This window comes from Pteropus medius, unplaced genomic scaffold, assembly GCF_902729225.1.
Source record: "Pteropus medius unplaced genomic scaffold, Ma_sr-lr_union100, whole genome shotgun sequence".
Classification (NCBI taxonomy): domain Eukaryota; kingdom Metazoa; phylum Chordata; class Mammalia; order Chiroptera; family Pteropodidae; genus Pteropus; species Pteropus medius.
Genome location: NW_024349797.1, coordinates 4,914,564 through 4,937,660, shown reverse-complemented (window position 1 = coordinate 4,937,660; position 23,097 = coordinate 4,914,564). Strand labels below are relative to the sequence as shown.

General features: G+C 39.4%; 1 protein-coding gene across 2 annotated transcripts; it reads left to right on the top strand.

The window, feature by feature from the left end:
* Nucleotides 1-339: 339 nt before the first annotated feature.
* Nucleotides 340-22,416, top strand: VIPAS39 (VPS33B interacting protein, apical-basolateral polarity regulator, spe-39 homolog). 2 transcript variants are annotated; one of them, XM_039883920.1, is made up of 20 exons: nucleotides 340-525; nucleotides 3,233-3,325; nucleotides 4,225-4,327; nucleotides 5,787-5,924; nucleotides 6,975-7,013; nucleotides 7,366-7,430; nucleotides 8,155-8,211; nucleotides 10,331-10,423; nucleotides 10,930-10,963; nucleotides 11,459-11,561; nucleotides 13,076-13,103; nucleotides 15,309-15,382; nucleotides 16,604-16,679; nucleotides 17,125-17,259; nucleotides 17,868-17,909; nucleotides 18,257-18,346; nucleotides 19,472-19,558; nucleotides 20,180-20,269; nucleotides 20,691-20,795; nucleotides 21,417-22,416. In XM_039883920.1, exons 2-20 carry the CDS (start codon nucleotides 3,233-3,235, stop codon nucleotides 21,435-21,437), a joined length of 1,473 nt encoding a protein of 490 aa, XP_039739854.1. In that variant the 5' UTR covers nucleotides 340-525; the 3' UTR covers nucleotides 21,438-22,416. The 2 variants fall into 2 exon arrangements, with proteins under 2 accessions (XP_039739854.1, XP_039739855.1); XM_039883921.1 differs by lacking the exon at nucleotides 340-525 and adding an exon at nucleotides 542-874.
* Nucleotides 22,417-23,097: the final 681 nt, after the last annotated feature.

The following is a 23,097-nucleotide window of genomic DNA, read 5'->3' as shown; positions in this document are numbered from 1 at the left end:
GTACTTCCGTTCCACCTCGCCAGACCTCAGCTTCCGCGGGTTCTAGGGTTCCTTCACGCTCCCTCAGGTTATCCCCATAGGGGCTCGAAATACAACTGCTCACTCAACCGTTTCTAATCCGTAGGGACCCAAGAGGACATATCTCATTGTTTCTCTGGACCCTGACTCGGCCCTGCTGAGCCTCCTGGGAGATGTAGTCTTGTTGAGTGACCCGCTGAAAAATCACGGAAGGTCGCACTAAAAGTGAAGGAAACGACCTAGACACGGCGCATTGGGAATTCTGGGAGCTGTAGTTAAAAAGCCCTGCGGCCCGTCGGGGCAGCGCCTGACAGCAGAGGCGGAAGAAACTACAATTTCCAAGGATGCCGTGCGCCCTCTTTCTCGCCACACGTTCCCTTTTCCCGCCCCTCCCCGCCACTATTGCCTTCCGTCCCTTTTCTATTCCGCATAGCCAGTTTAGAAAGGCTTACTAAGCGGCCGGAGAGTCTTTCGCTGTCCTGATTGGGAGGGCTCGGAGTGGAAGAGGTGAGGGTGTCCCAAACTCCTTGGGCCGCGTATCTGGCTGAGTACGGCCTCTTCGCATCGTGATCTTTTTACCTTATTCTCCGAAGCGTCCCGAGATCCCACCCAGGCCTGACTCTCCAATCCGGAGTACGCTTAGGATTGGGGCTGCGAGTGAGCCCCGACATTTGATTTTGAAGGAGTATTTAGTCTACCAGAGATCCATCCCCTGGGCCCTGGCAATTGCGGCACATCCGTGGCTTTCTGGACGTTCGCCCGTAGTTTTACCTCATATTCCCTGGTCTTAGTTCATAGCCTCACCTATGTAGGCCTGGTGTGGAAGAGGATAACTGAATCGGAATCTACCTTCTTAGTAGGTGGTCTCTGGGATGTCCTGAGGCAGGGAGCGTGTTGGTTGTGGATTTTTAATTTTTCTCTCATCTCTGTTTTTTTCTTCCTTTGTCATGTTCCTGTGTTTTCTTTGGATCTACACTATTTTGTGGGGTCATGGTAAACGTGATGACAAGGACAAGCATCTGAAGTATTTTAAATCATTTCGGAACACCTTTCTCAGTCACTTTTAAAATTGTACCTGGTCGCTTTTTCACTTCTAGAGCCATTAAATCATTATCTCAACTTGTCAGGTAAATCTAGGTTCCGATTTGGCACTAGAAGTACAAACTGGGGTCAAGAATCCATCCCAATTGCATGGTTAAAAAAGATTCCAGAAATCCTATGGTGGATTACTGGGTTTATTAGACATATTCTATGCCTATCTGTAGATATTTACAGATATTTATTTACTGTAGTTAAGTAGTGACCCTCCCTAGTTTTTCCTAGAGTGAAAAATAGAAGGACCGTGCAAGTCAGAGTGAGAATAATTCAAGAACCAGCAAACCAGAATCATAGGGGCAATTAGCAAGGGAGCTTTGTTGCTTAATCTTTTGTGCCTCATTTTCCTCATCAGTGACATGGTAATGGAATCTGTTAGGCCTACCTTTCAGGGTGGTTCTGAGGATGACAAAGTAAGTGCTTTATAAACTGGCAGCTGTGCCAGAGACATCTACAGTATATGTTCTGTGAACATCTTCAGTGTAATAGCTACTCAGATTTTTTTGTATCAAATAAATTTTTTTAATCTTTAGAATTGCTTAAAAATATTTTCTTTCTAGTTTCTTCCAAGATACAATAATGATTCATTAATAATAAAAGTTAATACTGAACATTAATTTTGTGTCAGGCATGCATTAATTGGTTTAAGCCTCACAACAATCCTAAAAGGTAGGTTTCTATTGTTAATGCCCATTATACAGATGAGGAAACTGAGGTAGGAAGTTGTCAGTAAGATTCTATACTGAAAGGAACTAATATTTAGTATTTACTTTCTGCTAGGCACTTTTTTAGGTGTTTCCTGAGTCCTACATATTCTTCACTGCAACTCCATGTAGATAGGATATCATTCTTTCCAAAGCTTAGAAGTAAATGTATTTATCCAGTTTGCTCAAAACTAGAGAAACCAAGATTTGAACTCAAGGCTACCTGACTACACCTGTGCCTGTACCACTACAAGGAATGATTTCTTTATGTCTGCCAGCTTTTTCATTTGGTTTTGACTCCCTGGAATTACATTTACAAAAGAATTTTCAAGCTACATCTGGATTCAGTAGAAAGCAGTTAATGATGTCTGCCATGGGAAGGGACTAGGTAGTGGAAAATTCCCAACCATACCTTTGCCACCTCTATATCCCCTGAGTTGGGATATAGTCGGGAAGGGGAAGTAGAGTACATTAGGAGCCAGCAGAAGTCTCAACAGCCTGCCAAGATGAGCATTTCTCAAGCTTCTATTGAAAAAGATGCTATTGAAATGAAAAGCAAATTGATCCTTTAAAATTTGACTATGTAGCCCTTGGAGTTATTTTTGGTGCTGTGGAGGTTTTGGACCTAGTCCTTGGTTTAAACCAGTTTTCACTCTAATCCAATTGGCACTGATAGTTTAGTTTGTAATTCTAAAGCAAGTTTTTTATTCAGAGTAAAATCTAATTTTAGAGTAGTTAAGAGAGAGATTTGTGGTCTTTTGACTAATTATTTTATTTATTTATTCATTTTTTGTCTAGGCCCTCAATTCTCAGATTTGGGTAGATACTTGTTAATAAATTAATCAAGGTTGAAGATGCAGGCACAATAATTCTGCTCCTTTTGATTGCTTTGCTGTCTTTCAGGCATTTAACAAGCATAAATGAGAACAAGATATTTATCAGTTTTATTCACTGCAGTATTTGCAGACCCTAGAACAGTGCCTCATACGTGGTATTCAATAGATATATGTTGAGTACATGAATGCAGTTGTGTTTTGTTCATGATCAAAGTTGGTGATGCATTCTTATAACACTTGCCCGCCTTGTACTTTTACCTTTATACACACCTGTGTTGAATACTCCAGCTCTGTTGTAGGGTCCTTCAGGAAAGGGACTGTGTTTTGCACTTTCTAAATATTTCATTCAACACCTGAGAGGGTGCCTTGAACAAAGTAGAAATCAATGACTACTTGTGGGTAATTAGAGGATCAGAAGCATGGTTCAGTCAGTTGGAAACCCAAAGATCTGGTTTTATATGACAGGTTCAGTATTTGTTTTGCCAGATTCCTTTATACATCCCTGATTACTGGGGGAAGGTTGTAGTTTTGGGAGGAGAATCCAGAAAGGTACATGTATCTGTTTTCCTCTTACTCCAGATGAATCGGACAAAGGGTGATGAGGAGGAGTATTGGAACAGTTCCAAGTTCAAGGCTTTCACCTTTGATGACGAAGATGATGAGCTCTCACAGGTAGGTTTCCAGGAGCAGTTGCTGAAGGTTATACCTTCCTCTACAGTGCCACTCTAAAATTCTTTTTTTTTGCATCCTTGGTAATATGGCCTTTGACCATGTCTCCATTAGGCTCAGAAATGTTTTGGGTCACATCTTTAGAAAAATGTTCATGGAGAAGAGTCCTCAGAAAAGAACCATCCAGAATGAATGTAAAACCATTCTTAGCCCTTCTTACTTTATATTCTTTTTATTATCACTATTGTTATTATTATTATTATTTATGCCTATAGCACCTGGTCTTCCTAGGTGGTCTCCCATCCAAGTACTAACCAGGCCTGACCCTGCTTAGCTTCCAAGATCAGACATCGGGCTTGTTCAGGTGGCATGGCCATAGACCATGGACTGTGCTCCACTGGGGCACGAACCCAGGACCTTCTGCATATAAAGCAAATATGCTAACTGCTACACTATGGAACCACGTCCACTTTATATTCTTAAAATGATTTATTTCTTTCTGTTTTTTCCCCCCAAGAACCCGAAGTCTTTTATCATGTGATATAATTTGTTATAATTGAAAGATGGACTGGATTGGAAGTTTTGTCTTTATTGTGTCTCTTTCGCAAATGGGGAAACATTCATTTTTGGAGAGGTAAACTCAGGTTTACACAGCAAGGCATTGCCAGGAACATGAGTAGAGCTCAAAAGTGGCTCTGAGCCCTCCTAACTCTTGCCACTAGACAGCAATGTTGGCTAAAAAGCAATTTTTCTTGGTGGTTATCTAGCAGGTTAGACTTTGTATTACAGAGAATGAAAGTGCTGACCATCTTCAATTTCCAATTTCTTAGCCTTCTTGGTTGTCAAAGAGAGAGGTGGGAAGTGGTAGTTGCCTGAGTGTCCTACCTTATGTCCCTTTGCAGTTAAAGGAGTCCAAGCGGGCAGTAAATAGCCTTCGAGATTTTGTGGATGACGATGATGACGACGACCTAGAGAGAGTCAGCTGGAGTGGGGAACCTGTGGGAAGTAAGTAGAAGAGGCCCTTGGAGGGGATTGGTATTCAGGGTTCTTGTCACTAATGAAGGCTCCACTCGTTTGGCTCTTTAATGCTTGTCAGGAAAGGGAATGAGCGTAGACTATTTTCAGATGCACATATCGGGAAATTTAACCCCAGGAAAAGATCCTTGGAGAAATATAGCAGTAATTCCCATATGGCTAGGTCTGCTGTCCTAGAGCTAATGCTTGGATGGCTATTTCACAGTCGTTTGGAGTGCTTGTTAAAATTAGATTCCTAGGCCTCATTCCAGAGACTCTGATTCAGTAGATGATGGGGCATTGTGAAGGGGGTCTCGATTTGTAATAAGCGCTGTGAGTACTACTAATACATAGTCATATTTGGGAACTACTGACGTAAGTGCTCATAACTGGTTGGCAGAACTAACTTCCTGAGCCACCAAGTCTCACTGCCCAGCGATTATATAATACTATTTAATACCTTTGCAGAGTCTAATTTTTAAGAATGTTTTAAAAGTTTTTTTTTAAATAGGGACTACTGGTACGTGATTTAAAAATCAAAAAATATTTAATGCAAACCGTCAAAGGTTTCCCTCCCACACTATCATGCCCCTACTCAGTCTCTGCCCTCCCCAAAAACAACTGCTATCGTTTTCTTCCTGTGTATTCATCGGAAGATTCTTTTTACATTCGGAAATGCATATGAGAATATATATTCTTACCCCTTTTTTATACAAGTGATGGCGTATTTTATACCCTGCTCTTTTTACTTGATAATGTAGTTTAGAGATCTTTTCATATTAGTACATAAAGAGCTTTCTTATTCTCTCTCCCTCTTTTAAGATAGCTGTATGATATTATAGTGTGTGGATTCGCCACAATTTATTTCACCAGTTTACTTTTGATGAACTTTAGAGTGTTGTCAATCTTTTGTTTATTTTGCTCTCAGTGACCTTGTATTCTGCCCATAGATGACTATATGAAAGATCAAGTCCTAGAGTGGAATTATTGGCAGAGGATATTTGCACATGTATTGGATAGATATTGTTAAATTGCCCTTCACAGGGATTTCACCAGTTTGTACTCCCACAAGCAATGTCAGAGGGTTCTTGTTTTCCCACAGCCTTACCACCACAGGGTATTATTAAACTTTGGGATCTTTGCCAGTCTTAGAAAGGACCAATGGTATCTCAGTGTACTTTTTATTTACATAATTACTTATTAAGAGTGAAGTTGAGCATCTTTTTGTATGTTTAATAGCCACTTGAATTTCTTTTTCTGTGGTCGATTTATTCCTTTCCTTTGCCCATTTTTTGTCGATTGGTCTATTTGATTCTGCCTCGATTTTTGGAGTCCATGTTGGCCAAAGGACCAGGGCCTCTGATGAAAAGCTTTTAGAGTTTGTTGGAATGCTCGTTATCCAAAATTTATTTGGATGAGAATGACTGATTTAGTTCTTACTATCTCACAGGTATCTCATGGTCCATCAAAGAGACTGCTGGTAATAGTGGGTCAAACAGTGAACAGCTAAAGAGCCGAAACAGCTTCTCCTCCTACGCACAACTACCCAAACCTGCTTCTACTTACTCTCTGAGCAGCTTTTTTAGAGGTAAAGAGTGATGGTTAGGAATTCTCCTTTTCCTTTTTCAAAAACACTTGGGCTATAATTTTCAATTTTTTTGAAATATAAAGAATTATCTTTGCAGCTGGCAGTTGGGGATCAGGAGTGGGAGAAATGAGAAAAATTCAGAGGGATGGGATTGATAAATAAAATAGATATTAACCCTGTGACAGATACTGGAGAAATTTAGCTAGATCAAAATTCCGCCCTACCGCTCTGCTTTACTATTGGAAACCCTTGTGCATTGCTGCTGGTGGGAATGTAAAATGGTACAGCCACTGGGGAAGACAGTATGGGAAGTCCTCAAAAAATTAAACACAGAATAACCATATGATCTAGCAATCCACTTACAGGAAAATGCTGAAAAGCAGGAACTTGAATACTCCAATGTTCATAGGAGTGTTATCCAGAATAGCCAAAAGGTGGAAACAACCCAAATGCCCATTGACTGATGGATTGATTAGCAAAATGTAAAAGCAATGGAATATTATTCAGCCAAAAAGGAACAAAATTCTGACACATACTACAACATGGATGAACCTTGAGAACTTTATGCTAAGCACAATAAGCCAGACACACACAAAAACAAATATTGTATGATTCTACTTATATGGGGTAGCCAGAACAGTCAGATTCATAGAGACAGAAAGTAGAATAGTGGTCACCGGGAGCTAGAGGTGAAGGAGTGAAGGAGAGTGGGAAGTTAATGTTTAATGAGTACAGAGTCTCATTTTGGGATGATGAAACATTTCTGGAGATAATGGGAATGGTTGTACAATGTACTCAATGCCACTGAACTGTAGACTTAAGAATGGTTAAAATGGTAAATTTTATGTATATTTTGCCACAGTGAAAAAATTTTTTTTCTTGCCTTTTTTCTCGTGTTATCTCAAATTTATAAAGTTGGATAAAAGCTTTTTTAAGCCTTAAGTAACCGTATTGCATAATAAGATTTTATATACATTATGTTTTTAATCAAATCTGAATGGCTCTGACTTGAACTGTTCACCTCTTCCCTCATGTGTTCTTTACTTTTAGGGAGAACTAGACCTGGAAGTTTCCAGTCCCTTTCTGATGGTAGGCATTGACCTATTTTCTTGATTACTGTGGTAGATATTACCGATCTAGGGTACAGTCTGGGGAGTCATAGAGACAAGTGGTAATTAGATGATTAGATGGAATTTCTCCTGAATCTACATCATTATTAGAGAAATTTTCTGATACTGAGTAAAGAGGTAGGGGTCATTCTGGTTACAGGGGGAATGGATGACTTCTAGAAATACTAGCTTTGGGGAGGAACCAAGATCTACTTTAGGCTCTAAAAGTAGTTTGGGAGCCTACAAGTCAAAAAAATGTGAGAAGAAGAGATTGAGGAAAGAGACGACAAGAATATGGTGTCCTTCTGAACCTGCTGCCTGTTCTTTTTCAGCTCTGTCAGACACACCTGCGAAAAGCTATGCTCCAGAGTTGAGGAGACCCAAGGGGGAATATAGGGTGAGTTATAGCTTTCTCTGGCATGACACTTTACACAGTTTAAAGTGCTTTGACATACATTATCTTGCTCAATCTGCCCAACTTTTTTAGCAGTTGTTACTTTAATCTCCTTTTATAGGTAAGAAAACTGGGTTTCTAAACATTAGGGCTTGCCTAGGGTCTCACAACTAGTAAATGGTAGAACTTGGACTCAAAAATCTCTTCTGATTCAGTCTTAGCACACTTTCCTTTTCCATTTTGCTGCCTTTGGAAAGCTATACTTTGAAACTTTTCATCACTGCAGTCTGGAAACTTGGCGGAGCTCATGTTTCCTTGAAGCACATAAAAAAGCAAATTGATTCATAAGGAAGAAACTATATTATAAGGTCCAGAAAAGGAGCATGTCTTTCTCTTTCCTTATGATGGCAAAGCCATTAACTAAAGTCTCAAAAATGTGACTAATTGTATATAAGGTTTGGAATCCTAAACCAAAAAGCATAGAGTTACTAATTTTGTCAATTGATTCATTCTCTCTTTGATTCATTTCTTTCTGCCTGTCTTGTCCCTCTTTTAGTTCCTTCATAAACTCAGAATAAGACTACTTCAGTTCATTTTTTTTCCATCCATTTCCTCACAAAGTATTTCCCGTTTAGGGACTAAGACTATGAGTTTGAGATGAAGAGCTGGCATACTGATAATTCTGACACCTTAACTTCCTGGGACTCATGCCTTGCTCATATTACAGGATTACAGCAATGACTGGAGTCCCAGTGACACAGTGCGACGCCTTCGAAAGGGCAAGGTAAGGCTACTGGGCAAGAATTCTTGTGGGATTTTTGGGGAAGCTGATCAGTTTGTTCTCACAGGGAGAACATCTTGACCTCTCTTTAGTTTTATTTGTTAAATGAAGTGGTTTTCAGGAGGAAAATAAGTCCACGAAGAGGGAAAGTCAGCTGCAAAATTTGAGATTAGTGTTGCTTTGATAGGGTCATGGAGAAAGAGTGATGGATGAGAAGGAAGGGTACTTTTAAGAATGAGAGTGATCTTTCATGTTTAGATCTGATCCATTATATGTTAACTTTTGTATATGTTGTGAGGTCAGGATTGGGATTCATTTTTTTTTCCCATGTAGTTCTCCATTTGTTCCAGCTCTATTTCTTGAAATGACTGTCTTTTTTTAGTTGAATTACCTTGGTGCCTTTGTCAAAAATCAATGGATCATACTGTGTAGGTGTATTTCTGGACTCTATTCTAGTTCATTGATTTATTTCTCAATCCTTTTACCATTACTATATCCTTGATTATTGTAGTAAATCTTGATATCAGGTAATATAAGCCCTTCACCTTTGTTCTTTTCTTCCAAAATAGTTTTGGCTAGTCTGGATCATTTATATTTCTGAGTAGATTTTAGTATCAGCTTGTCATTGTCTACAAGAGAGCTGCTGGGATTTTGGGATTGCATTGAATTTATACATCAATATTGAGAGACTTGAAATCATAATAATGTATCAAATGGATCATAGACCTAGATATAAGTAAATGCTAAAACTATAAACTTTCTGGAAGAAAATATAGTTGAAAATCTTTGTGACCTTGGGTTAGGCAGAGATTTATTACCTAGGGACACAAAAAACATGAAACATAAAAAGAAAAATTGATAAAATGGACTAAATCAAAATTAAAAACTTTTATTCTTTGAAAGCACTGTTAAAAACATGAAAATACCACCTTAGCTGGGAGAAAATATTTGCAAAATACAAATATTATAAAGGATTTTAATCCAGAAAATATAAAAAAATGAATTTCTTCCTATAATAAGAATATAAACAACCCAATAAAAAAAATTGGCACAAGATTTAATGAGTGATATCACAAAAAAGATATGCGAATGGTCAAGCTCTTGAAAAGATTCTCAATATTATTAGTTATCAAGAAAATGGGAATTGAAACACTGAGATACCACTATACAGTCACTAGAATGGCTAAACTGAAAAATACTGATCATACCAAGCATTGGGAGAATATGGAAGAACTGAAACTCATACACTGCCAATAGGAAGATAAAATGGTAAACCTACTTGGAAAATAGTCTGTCAGTTTCTTACAAAGTTAAATATACACTTAACTTCCTTCCTAGACATTTATAATCTAAGATAAATGAAAACATAGCCCATACAAAGATGCTTACACAAATGTTCATGGCAGCTTCATTCATAATAGCTCCCGAAGTGGAAACAACCCAAATATCCATCAGCAGATAAGAAAAGAAATAAATGGTGGTATATCCATATAATGAAAGACTACTTACCAGTGAATAGGAACAAACTACTAATATCACAACACATAGATAGATTGGTCTCAGAAACATGATATTGAGTGAAAGACCCCGGTTACAAAAGAGTACATATTGTATCATTCCATTTTTCTGAAATTCTAGAAAAGGCAAAACTTTGTGACTGATAATGAGTGGTTGCCAGAGGCTGGGGATGGGACGAGGATATTGATGTCATAGTGGACAAGGACAAGGGAACTTTTTGGGGTGATGGAAATGTTCTGTATCTTGATTGTGGTAGTTACATGGAATTATATACTTGTCAAAATTAGCTGAAATGTACACTTAGTATATGTAAATTACATGTATGTATGTAAAGTTTTTATCATTAAAAAGAGAACAGGTGATCTTTCTACCTGTTGATTTTGGCAGGACTTCATCAGAAAACGAGCGTCTTCTAGGGCATGAGGCTGAACCAGAGAGGGAACCTACTATCTCATAGTATGCTAGGGATCAGAGTATAAAAATAAAGTGGCTCTGCTTGGAGACATTTCCTTTCATTTTTGCCCATTCTTCAGTATCCAGTGACAAAAGAATATAGCAAATGGATCTTCTTCCTTGCACAATAACTCTGTTCTTATTCTGCCAGGTCTGCTCCTTAGAAAGATTCCGCTCCTTACAGGATAAGCTACAACTCTTAGAAGAAGCAGTAAGCATGCATGATGGAAACGTCATTACTGCAGTGAGTTGTGGGTTTTGGTTGTTGTTTAATTGTTGTTTTCATTAGTTTTGAAAATCCAATCAGAATAGACTTTAACATTTTAAATTAAATGTCAGGTAAAGATCCTGGATTTCCTCTTGGAGTAGAAAATTCTTAGTAATATGTGCTCTAAGACTTAGCTGGCCGGACACGCATTGTGTGTGGAACTCTTGATTACAACCAAGAAGCAGTAGGTTGGCTACTGTGTTCTAAAAAATAATCTGTGGGAGGAGAGATGTGAGAGTAGTCTTTCTCAGAGGGAGATGTCTCTTACCAGTATGGACACTGGCATGTGGACTCCTAAGACACAACTCAGTTCTGGATGTCCATCACCTGTCATTCCATCACATAGAAAAATCTGTTGCCAGGATCTGCAAAGATTCTTAATGAGTTACTAATCTCCTTCCTAGACATCAGGTGCTCAAGGCAGGGCATTGTGTTTGAAGGGTTACACAGAGTAATTCGTTCTTTGTTCTCTTTTCCTCTAGGTTCTGATCTTCTTAAAAAGGACACTGAGCAAAGGTGAGCATGGTTTGAGGGAAATCTTCAGTCAGCAAGATGTCTGCTACATTTGAGGGGAGAATGGCATTGTGGCCTTTATACCAAGATTCACCAGCATCAGGTCTGCTTCAGAGACAGCTGGGCTGGCCTGAGACCTCAGAGTATACATCACATCTCTCAGGGGGGTCATCATTCATTACTGTGATGATTATATTAATTACAAAGCCCCCTCTATTTACTGGACACAAAGGCGGCTGTGTTGGTTTGAGGAAGTCAGAGTTGATGCTAAGTGCCTTATTTTTGGATTGGTGAGAACTGAAAGCTGACTCAGTAGCTAAGAGTTGCCCTGAACCATGGAATGTGTTGATGATGGACTGAGCCCATAGAGACAGGTACCATTAAAAACATTCCTAGTTCCTGATCAACTTAGAGGAATTAATGTTTGGAACGTGTGAGTAGGGAGACCAATTTCACACTTGAGTAATAGGATGTAATCTCTCTCCACCTAACTGTCAGAGATCCTCTTCCGAGAGCTGGAGGTGCGGCAGGTCGCCCTGAGACATCTCATTCACTACCTTAAGGAAATTGGGGATCAAAAACTGCTTTTAGACCTCTTCAGGTAAGAACTGATCATCTGGTCTGTAAGTGTAGTGAGTACTTTGTTCAGAGCATTCTGGAGGATATAAAGAAAGAAGACATTGGCCTTTTTTTTCTGAAAATGCTTATTAGACAAGATACTGAAATGTGAAAGGATAACTAATAATGCGCCACAGACTCTGATAAGGTGACAGTGTAGCAGGTGTTAAGAACCAGGCTCTGGAGTCACACACACCTGCATTAAATGCTGGTTCCACCGTTAATTCATAGAGTGACCTTGAGCAAGTTACCCAGCCTCTTCAGGCATCAATTTTCACATCTGTAAAATGAAGGTAATGATACCTACCACACAGGATCCTTATGAAGATTAAAAGAGTGTCGTGTACTTAGGATAATGCCTAGTCTGTAACATTAATCAATATTAAGCATTTTTAAATAAAAGACCTAGAGTAAAGGTACATTTTATCCCCAGTGATGGTAGTGAGAAGTATAGTGGAAGAGCAAAGGAAGCAAATATAATTTTCAATCAGGATACTCGAGGAAAGCTTCATGAAAGTGGTTAGGAGTTGAGTCGGGCCTGTGAGCCTAGATGGGATTCTGATAGGTGGAGAGGTAAGAGGTAAGCATGTCTGCTAGAGGCTAGGAGGGTGGGGATATCGTGTTTTCCTTCCCTGTCTCATTCCAATCAGTAGGGACTATTTCTCACCTTTAGATGAAAATATATGTATATTGTGTTCTTTCTTCAGTGTCAGAAAAGGGGTTGGAACTTCTATTGAGGTTGACATGTGGCCTAGGGCAACTCCAGTTACCAGTAGCTCCAATACAGTGATGAGCTGCCCCAAAAACTAAGGTGGGAAAACAGGTCATCTGGTTAGGGTCAAGATTACAGATGGTTAGCCATGAATTTTCAGAAGACATGTATATTGAGGCCGTCTGTTCCCTTCCTTCTTCCTTCCTTCCCTCCTTCTCAATCAACAAGGCTTTATTAAGCATCAGCTCCATGCCAGAACAGTGATGTTAATTATAGTGGACCATTCAGAGTAAGAAGGGATCAGAACATAAAAGTCCTTGTTCTCCAAAGCCTTACTACCTTTTGGGAGAGACAGAACACACTTTACACTGTACATGAAAACAAGAGAACAATATAGAAAATCTGTTTAAGATTGTATTGACAGATGAGGAGTGCCTTACTCTTTCCCCAAAACCTATAACATTACTGTGGGCTAAGGTTTTGTGGAGGCTCTGAACCTTCCTGTCAGACCTGGTAACGTTGCACAGTTATTAGTGCCCTGCAATGCCTTCTTGTCCCTACTTTTCGTTCAGCTAGAAAGATCGGGGGAACAACGATAGCTGATCTACCGTGTGTTTTCAAAGGGTCGCTGGTGGTAGAAAGTTTAAGAAGGCAGGGGCTTATCTCGTGTATGAAGGCAAATGAGTTTGAATTGTGTTTCTCCTAGAGCAATCATCTTATTTTATGAAGTTATACTGCCTACATCAATAGATAAAAATGCCTCGCTCCCTTCTGCTTCTTCCCAGGTTTCTAGATAGAACGGAAGAGCTTGCGGTAAGTGTGGCCTTTGTTTCAGTTGGGGACCTATGTAACAGAAATCTAAGCCAAAGCCCAGTCTCCAAGATCTCAGAGTGACTGAACTATTTCCTTTCCTTTGATATTGATTATATACCCAGAAGAGGGAGGTATCTGGGAAACCTGAAAACTTAATCCAAATGATGCACTGTTTTATTGTTTTTTAAGTGCTCTTTTGATTGAATAAATATTTTTTTCTTTAATAAATGAATGAAAAATGGCCTGATCAATTTGTACTTGATTTTTAGTTTCTAGTTGTTTTCAACTTCTGGTCTATAGGAACTTTTGTGTTTTGGCTTCTAATACTAAAGAAAATGTTGAAAGCTAAGAGAGATAGGAAATCAGATGTAGGTCAAGAAGAAAGATAGGTCAAGCTCGTGGTACGTGCAATACACGTTTTGGCCAAGAGCTCAGGAACCGAGTATTAATAGATTTTGGGAGATTTTCACCATCATAGAATAAACTCCTGGAATATGAAAATAAATCTGAAATTTTACCGTAAAGTTAATCGTATTATTAAATCTTTAGTGATCCATTTTTTAAAATTTGACATAGTGTAGGGGTAAGAATTTCCCAGCACCATCAACAAATAGCAAGATTGTTCCTTTAGTCACTGTACCACACATATGTGGTGATATTAGTACTCACATACAGCTGGCACATTTAATAATGTTAAACTTCTTTGCACAACAGAATATAATTCAGAAAAAAAAAATCTTTTGTAACATTTTGTAAAAAGAACATGTACTTAATTTTTAAGGCATGGTAAAAAAAAATCTCAAAAATCCTTTAATTTAATGAAAATGGTTGACAGATTATAAGTAATCATTTTGAAAAGCTTTTTGTTTGTTTTTAATCTCCATAGGTTTGAAACTATAAGGAAGTTTCTTCATGTAGCATTCTTATAAAGTTTGTTGTTTTAAAGTTTGATTAGTGAAAATAAATGTGTTTTAGGTAACTTTTTATATAAAAGTTTCATATTTTTTTCATATTCTCTATTATGTTTGAATTAAAGATGATTTATCATGCATGTTGCTATATATAAATTTGGAGTTTTCCAACTTCATAGACTTTGGAAGTGGCAAAGCTGGTAGTCTGCTTTAAGTTTATCCTCAGAATATGAAGCTTTCCTAAGTAGGACTTTTTTTTTTGAAAGACTTAAAGCCAAAAAATTACAGCTCTTATAGGTTACTTTCTTTAATATTAGAAATGATTATATACCAGATATATACTAGATATTTTACAAAGATTAGATTATGATATAATGTATCATTCACATCCTTATACTTATCTGTTGGCTCTAAAGGATATACTGTCCTTCCTAGAGCCAGTTCATTCTCATAATATTCATATTAACTGTCAATCTATTTTTTTAATTCTCAGAAAGTTTTTAATAATTTTACGTGAAGTTACAGCTTTCACAACCATTATTAATTATTGCATCATTTAAACTTCAGTTCATTTTTTAGAATTTTAAAATAGAAAGCACATAAGATTTTCTTTCAAAATTATATTTAGAACCTATAGTATTCGAATGTGAGTATTTAGCTGTCAACAGTGAATCAGAATGACATGCCCTATTCATGTTACCAATAATTGTTAATCGTTAGATACTTACAGGATCATGCTACCATTGATCATGTACAGGGTCAAGGATGCCAAAAATAACATTGAAGGTAGGTGTTTAGTCCTTCTGCCTTTCAAAGGCTAAGGCCGAAGCAAAAGCTAGTTTTGGTTAAATACTGAAGCTAAAGCCAAACTTCAGGGTAAAGCTAGTTGCTCCATCTACTTAGTGCTTTATTGTAGGTCAGCACTATCCAGTAGGACTTCCTATAATAATGGGAATATTCCATATCTGTGCTGTCCAATATGGAAGCCACTAATCACATGTAGCTACTGAGCACTTAAAAAGTAACTAGTACAACTAAGGACCTAAATTTTTAAAAATTTAATTAGTTTAAATTTAAGTGTAAACAATCGTAATGTGTACTGCAGTTATAGATAAACCAGATAGTGATTCTGAATCGCTCTTTGCCCTCCCCCTAGCCCCACACTCAATCCACACTGAGAAGAAATCTCCGATAATGAAGAATTTAGTTTTTAAGCGTGGAAAGTCTAATTACAGAGCTACCTCATCCTTCTAAGAAGGCAAAATATATCAAGGCCTTTCTCTGTTTTTTGTAGCTGTCCCATTATCGAGAACACTTGAACATACAGGACCCTGAGAAACGAAAAGAATTTCTTAAGACCTGCATTGGGTGAGTATGGGGGAGAAATGTTTTTAAGTATAAATACTCTCAGGCAGACGAAGAGACCGAAAGAGAGTGGAATGGATAGATAGTTGAAGGCAGAGGCTAATAATGGACCACATAAGTATCATTAAAGATTTTCTTACTCAGGGGTTCCAAACACTAGTCCCCAAAAGAATTTTCATTGATTGGTGGTAAGTTGAGAAAAATTAAGATGATATAGAGAGTTTTTTTCTAAAGCTAAATTTATTTAATTGAAAGACTTGCCTTTTATTCTGAAAATTTTTCCCTCCCTTTCTTTTTTGGTAGTAAAATGGACTTTAATTCTTTTTATTACCTTATGTATTAAAATAAAAAGTTGGTAACACTTTACCTTACATATTATTTTCAATGTTAACTGGTCCTTGAAAACACAAAGCCTAAGAAGCACTGATTCAGTACGAGCTTTCACCCAGACTAAGTCCTTGTAAAAACCAGCCCCACACATTACTCTTCCAGAGTAATGGAAGTAGCTGCTCTTGGAAGTAGCTCATTTTGTTGTTGGACAACCTTCATGATTGGAAGGTGATTCCCTAATTGAACTGAATCTTACTTCCCTGTATCTTTTAAGACAGGTATAGAGTGTACCCAACAGACCTTGCTTCTTCGGGTTCAGTATTCACAGCTGTTTCAGTCATTCCTCATGTGACATGGTTTCCAGGTTTTACATTTAGAAATTTGTTTATGTCAGTCAGTGCAATCCTTAATTTTAATGTTACCAAATACTGAACTGTGTCATATGGCCTCTGGTAAACAAAGAGACATTAGGATGGTGTAGTAACTGGAACTTACTGCTATCTCGCTTTATCTCTTCTAAAACTTAGCTGCGGCTCACACTTATCTGAGACAGTGGGTGGCTCACTCACTAGCTAAGTGATCCATCGAACATTTTAGCTTCCACAATGAGAGGATTCTAATTCATTTCTCAACAAAATCGCTAATGACTATATATATTTTGTGGACTTTTAGGATCCATCTTGAATTAGCAAAACCTTAAATACAAAATCTCAGCCAAGGTCTACTCTATCCTCTGCTCTGTTTCTCTGCCTTTTAGGGATGATCTAAGGTGAATTGAGATCAGATTTATGAAGCACAGTGAGCCTTTTATGCTTACAGTGGTGATTTGGTTTAGTTGGGTTTGTTTCCTGTTTGAGTAGAGAAACAGGTACTAACCTTCTGGCCTTCTACCAGTTTGCCATTTTCAGCAGAAGATTCTGCACACATACAAGACCATTATACACTCCTGGAACGTCAGATCATTATTGAGGTTAGACTCCTCGTCTCTACGTTTCTGCTTCAATTCCAATGTTCAATGCTATTTAGCATCTAGGAGACATCTTTGTTCTGGCCATATATGTCATTTTCTGTTACAGTCTCAGAGAGCCTTTCATTTTTTCCCTCTCCATGTTAACCCCTTTCCTTCCATTGTTCTCAGGCATCATTTTTCTTCTCACCTACTGTTAACTCAGAAGTATTTCCTCTTCATCCCAGAATTCCCATTTCATCACCACTACTAGTTTTCCTCCATCCAAATTAGATCTGTCATCATTTTACGGATTTGAAACTCCCCTGGGCTACCCTGGGCAATTTCTTTTTCTCTTCCTTGCCCCTTTCTAGAGTAGGAAACACAGCTACTGTATTATTAAAGGTTTCTCTCCTGCTTCTAATCCATGGACATTGTTCTTTTTTTCGCTTGGCTCACTCCACCACAGGCAAATGATCGACACCTGGAATCAGCGGGCCAGACCGAGATCTTCCGGAAGCACCCTCGGAAAGCTTCCATACTCAACATGCCACTAGTGACGACGCTTTTCTACTCCTGCTTCTACCACTACATGGAGGCTGAGGTACAGACAAAAACGTGAAAGACCCCACACACTCAGTGTACTGAGGAACCTAGTTTGAAGCCAGTATTTTTATGTACTTTTATTAACAGTGGGTGTATATAGTTCTCAGAAATCCACTTGGATGCTTTCCTGGCCCACAGCAGGGGTGAGACGAGAGAGAAAAAGAGGTTTGTAAGGGCTTGCATGGCTTCCAGTGAGCTGGCATGTACCATAGCACATTCTGTATCAATAGCGCTGGTCCTATAGCTGTCTATTCAAAGGTTCATCATTTCAAACAGTTTACACAGTGTAGAGAAAAGCAGCAGGGTGTCGGGTAGCTGTGGCTACTTTAAAACAAATTTTTTTGAAGAGGTTTGAATTTAATGATCACAGATGGACATTTGGATTAGCATAAAATTGGAGAAAACACCATACTTATTAATCTAGCCCCATTAAGTTAGGTTGTGGTGACATCTAATAATACCCGATGGAGCTTTTCTTTTAAAATAATTTCTGGGTTTAAATGGTTACAGAGTGAAATATAGAGTCTAGGTAGTGGAAGAGAAATGGGGTTGGTAGGTATTTGGAAAGTCAGTAACACTAAAATTCCTTCTCTATTTTCATCCTAGGGGACATTCAGCAGTCCGGTCAATCTGAAGAAGACATTTAAGGTATGTATAAACTGGTCAGTGTTTTGGTAAAAGTAGTGTCATGGTACTACGTGGAGTGGATGTTGCTTTGTAACCCTGTACAGTAAGTCCCTTGATATTCAGGATTAAAGGTGGAAAGGAATGTATTTGTAGGAAGTGAGATAAGGCTTTAATTGAATGGCCTGCCACAGTGCTGGAGTCCTGGGGCTTGGAAATTAAGGGGTTCTTGAGGACCAAGAGATTTATGGATTTTAAAGGGCAGAATCAGCACTATAGTATATTTTTCTCTATCTTTTCCAGAATTCTCATGTACCTCCCCTAGTACATTTCTCCTTCCCCTTAATCTTTTTTTGGTCTCTGCTTTCTAGATCCCAGATAAACAGTATGTGCTGACAGCTCTGGCTGCTCGTGCCAAGCTTCGAGCCTGGCATGATGTCGATGCCCTCTTTACCACAAAGGTGGGTTCCCTGGAATGGCTTTGTGCCACTGATGCCTTGGACATGTCATCTTGTTATCCCAGTCCTCATGGGAGTCCCAGGTTCTACTGACTGGTTTACAATTTTCTTCCAGCTTTTTATTTTTCAAAATTTCAAACCTAAAGCTGAAACAATAACGTAATGAATACTAATTGTCTTTACCTACTTCATTAATTTATTAACGTTTTTGCTATATTTGCTTTCTCTTTTTCTGTGTGTATGTGTATAGAAAAAGAGAAAGCAAATATGCCTTTTTCTTTTGCTGAAATTTGAAAGTAAGTTTTAGACATCATGACAGTTCTTTATTCTTTAAAAATTTAATCATTTATCTTTCTTCAAATCAATGTTATTAACACTCTCAAGAAAGTTAACATTAATATGATGCTATTATATATATATTTATGTTATTTAAATATTATACATTGTATTTAAATTAGAACTTTTTTGTTTGTTTTTGTGTTTGTTCGCTGTTAGGATTTAATTAAGTATCTTGCATTGCATTTGATTGTCTTGTTTCTACTGGCTGACATTTTAAATATTCGTTTTTCATTATGAGTTTGAGAATTTTGTTTTTCCCTTTTGTTATTTAATTAGTTAAATTAACTACCAATACACGCCTGTGTCCAAATCAAACACCGTATAAAAGTATAGAGAGTTGTCTGCCTTCTAGCTCATTCCATTCCTCGAGGCAAACACCATTAAAAGTTGGATGAGTACTTTCCATATCTTTCTTCATGAATTCATAAATAAATACCTTTATCTAACATAAAGCTGTAAAGGATAGGATTTTTCTACCCAGTTAAGTTCATACCACAAGTATTGTTAGGTAAATTTACTCATTTCATTTAGCCCTGTTTCACAGACTTTTTTCTACATCATTGCCTGTAAATCTAAGACTTATTTCATACCTCTGACTCTTTTCCACCCCCTTAAGTTCCTTGACTTTTCTGAAAAACTCATCTCTCTTCATTTTCCTATTCCCCACCCCAGTCCATCCAGTCTCACCACCACATTATTATAGTCTGACCTTAAAATGTAGGGAGACTATCTCAGAGAGTGTTGAGTTCATGTCTGGCCTAGCTAACTTCTGCCATTTACCTTTTTCAGAACTGGCTGGGCTACACCAAGAAGAGAGCACCCATTGGTTTCCATCGGGTTGTGGAAATTTTACACAAGAACAGTGCTCCTGTCCAGGTAATGGCTCCTGAGGAGAGCTGGGTATTGGACCCTCTAGGAGACCTAACTTGTAGCCTCTTACTGGTCAGAGACCTGGCCTATTCTGGTCTTCCCTTAAAGGCAACATAATGGCTATGTTGGGTCTTGAGATAGAAAAAGTCAGGGAGGGAAGTTCTCTTCTGCCCTTGAGAGGTAATCTGCCCTCTTTGAGGAGCATCTCCTGTGTTTAGCCATGTGGACTATGGCAATACTGTTCAAACGATGGAAAAGGAGAACTCACTGAGAAGGGACACCGGGGTGCAATGGGCACAGGGCTAGATGAGACCTAGAGCACGCCTGCTGCTGGCATGGGATCCACTCTAGGGTAAAGAGGAACGTGCTCTTCCCTCCTTTCCTGGGGGAGCACGGAAGTGCTGTCTGGAATCCACATCATTTCCCAGAACTAGTCCCGAGGTTTATGATGGGAATTGTAGTCAGATGCTCTACCCCTGAGCTACACCCCCACCTGATGATGAGAATTGTAGATGTCAGGTATTGTAGACAAACTCTTTTGCCTTCATTAGGATTCTTTTTCTACCTTTCAGAGCTCTGTGTTTTATGGGTCTGGGAATCATTAATCAGAAGTACCTCTCCCCACAGATATTACAAGAGTATGTCAATCTGGTGGAAGATGTGGACACAAAGTTGAACTTAGCTACCAGGTTCAAGTGCCATGATGTTGTCATTGATGTGAGTCCCCAAGAAATAAGAACTCTGAGTTAGCCCCTCAGTGAAGAGTGGGGATTATGATATTCTCTGTCCTGTATCCAGAGATACTTCCATCAATTTTGACTTAATGGACAAAATAGTGTGGCAAGAGTTAGTTGGGAGGCCAGCACTCCTGTGTTATTTTCCCTGCTCTCTGACTGCTTTCTCTGTGCTTTTGTAAATTTGCTGCTCTCAGGGAATTCATAGAACTGAATCAAGCCACATAAGCTCTGTAGACTTCACTCCAACATGGAATTCCATTGGGACTCAACCCCGCTGTCATCCCACTGTACCCTCCCAGCCTCTTCCTGAACCTTGGCTTGATGTGGGAGTGACAGAAAGAAAAAGACCTTCACAGAGAAGGCTGACTGGGGGTCTTATTATTTGTCTTCTTGGTTTACAGACTTGCCGAGACCTGAAGGATCGTCAGCAGTTGCTAGCATACAGGAGTAAGGTGGATAAAGGGTCTGCAGAGGAGGAGAAAATTGACACCATTCTCAGCAGCTCGGTGAGCAACTGTAGCTTACCTCGCCGGCCGTCTCAGGAGACAAACGGTTCACAGAGTAGCATCAAGTGTATATAGGGGTCATCTGGGGACCTCGGGCTAAGACTTAACTACAATGCTCTGATAATTGTTAAACCTAGCAGGCAGGGGGGACCAACTTCTGGCGGTATGGAAGCAGATGTTGGATTCAGCATATCCAGACTGCGTAGCTTCCTGAGGATGGATAGGACCTACCCGTTGGAAGTAAAAAGGGGGTAAAATAGATTTTAGCTATTCAGGGAACACAACTAGCTATCTCTCATAGCATGAAATTGTTGAGCTTTTTGTTAATGTCAATCTTAGTTCCATGTTATATCTTTTGGGACCTATTGGGGGTCATCAGAAGCTAGTGAATCTTGGTCCTGAGGAGGACAGGACCGGAATAAATGCCCAAACTCAGGCTTGTGAGATACAGAATAGGTGTCTAATTGGATTCTGAATAAATGAATGCTACCACATAGTTAAGAAATTTTTCAATTCTTCTCTTTTCCTTACAGTACCTAGCTGTGAACCTTGTTTTATTGTATTCCTGCTGCCTCTCTGTAGGGATCAGTGAAAACTGACCATTGTTTGTTCTTTCCACAGCAAATTCGATGGAAGAATTAGTGGCATTAGCTACCCTGAAACCTGCCTCATTTCCTTCTTTCCTGCCTGTGAAAGTAGAGAGAGCACTCTTCTTTGGGAGAGTTACAGAATCATTTTGCTTGGGCCCATCATCTACAGGCAGCACCAGCTACTTCTGGGACAGAAATCAGCGCCTTGACACAGACAGCTTCCAATTGATCTTCTGTCCAAGAGCCATCATCTAAGGGCCAAGATCTAAGTCTTTGGCTCATGAGAAAGATTCTCTCCACCTGGTGCTCACATGAAGGTGGGAGTCATTTCTAGATTGGACCCACATTGGGCAAGATCTCTTTTGGTCTAAGGAAAGCGACTGCTCTGGAAAAGAAGTCTCCTAGACTAAGAGGGGCAGGCAGGTGTCATAGGGTGGCTACTCCATTCCGCTCAGCTAATTACGACCCTGGACTTGATGCTGGACATTGCAGTTCTGCTGTGAAGGAAGTCAGAACAGAGCCCAAATGGCTCTCTCCCAGGGGCCTCAGGAAGGGGTGCCATTGTTGCCAGGACCTGCTGGAAATGCCCTCACACCAGACTGCACAGAGATGGCGTAGATATTGTGTTTCTTCAGCCAGTATCCCTCTGCTGCCCCGGTCTACTGTCAGTCTAAAACCTTGTGGTTCTCTCATCTGCAGACTGAGATGACCTTCTGTGGGTAATGAGAACATCCCCATTATCTTTTCCTCTCCTTCCCCCACCCCAGACCCACAACCTCATATGGAGCTTGGATTCAGCAGTGCTGGGGAGCTCTCACTAGCAGTTCCAGAAGTTTCACCAGGGCTAAACTCAGCAGCATTTCTGACTGTTAGGATATTAACATGGTTTTAGTTTCACACCTGGCTTTCAAGAGGTTATTATGTAATGCTAGATTCCTGCACTGTACCAATATTAGCCTCTCTGTGACTGAACCGGGTTTTCCCAGACATGCGTAGACTCCCAATAAAGCTGTTTCTTCCTTGGTGCCTTCTTTCCCTCCTGGTTGTTTTGTGTAAAACACTGAAATAATTGCCCTGTCTCTTGGGACCACTACAAATCAGCCTCAGTGACTGCATTCAGCAGCCTGTCAACACATGTCAGGTTATGGAGCAGTGATGCTTAGAGAGAGCAGGACCATGTGGGTTGACAGGAGCACTGAGCTGGGAGACAAAAGACCTGGCCTCTTGTCCCAGCTCTGCCATTGACAAGCTGTGTGATGGTGGGTGAGTCCCTTTCTCTCTGGACTCGTTATCTTAGTCTGTAAGAGGAGTGCCTGATTCTCTCAGAGCTTGTACAATTCTATGCTTCTGTGATTGCATAGTGGATAATGAGATTGGAGGAAGAGAAGATGCTGGTACAGAGGCATACGGAATGCTTTAAGGCAACCTGGTTTTCAACTGGAGGCAATTTTGCCCCCCAGGAGGTGTGTCAGTGTCTGGAGACGCTGTCGCCACAGTTGAATGCTGCTACTACTAGTAGATAGAGGCAAGGGGTGCTGCTAACATCCTACAATTCACAAGACAGACTCCACAACGAAGAATTATCCTGCTCTAAGGGGTTCGGACTTCAAATTTCATTCCTCCACTTTGCAATTCCAGGTAATTCATATTTGGTTCCTTTCCTGATCGATCATCACTCTTGCTGTTGAAGAAACAGGAGTTTAATTTGCTAA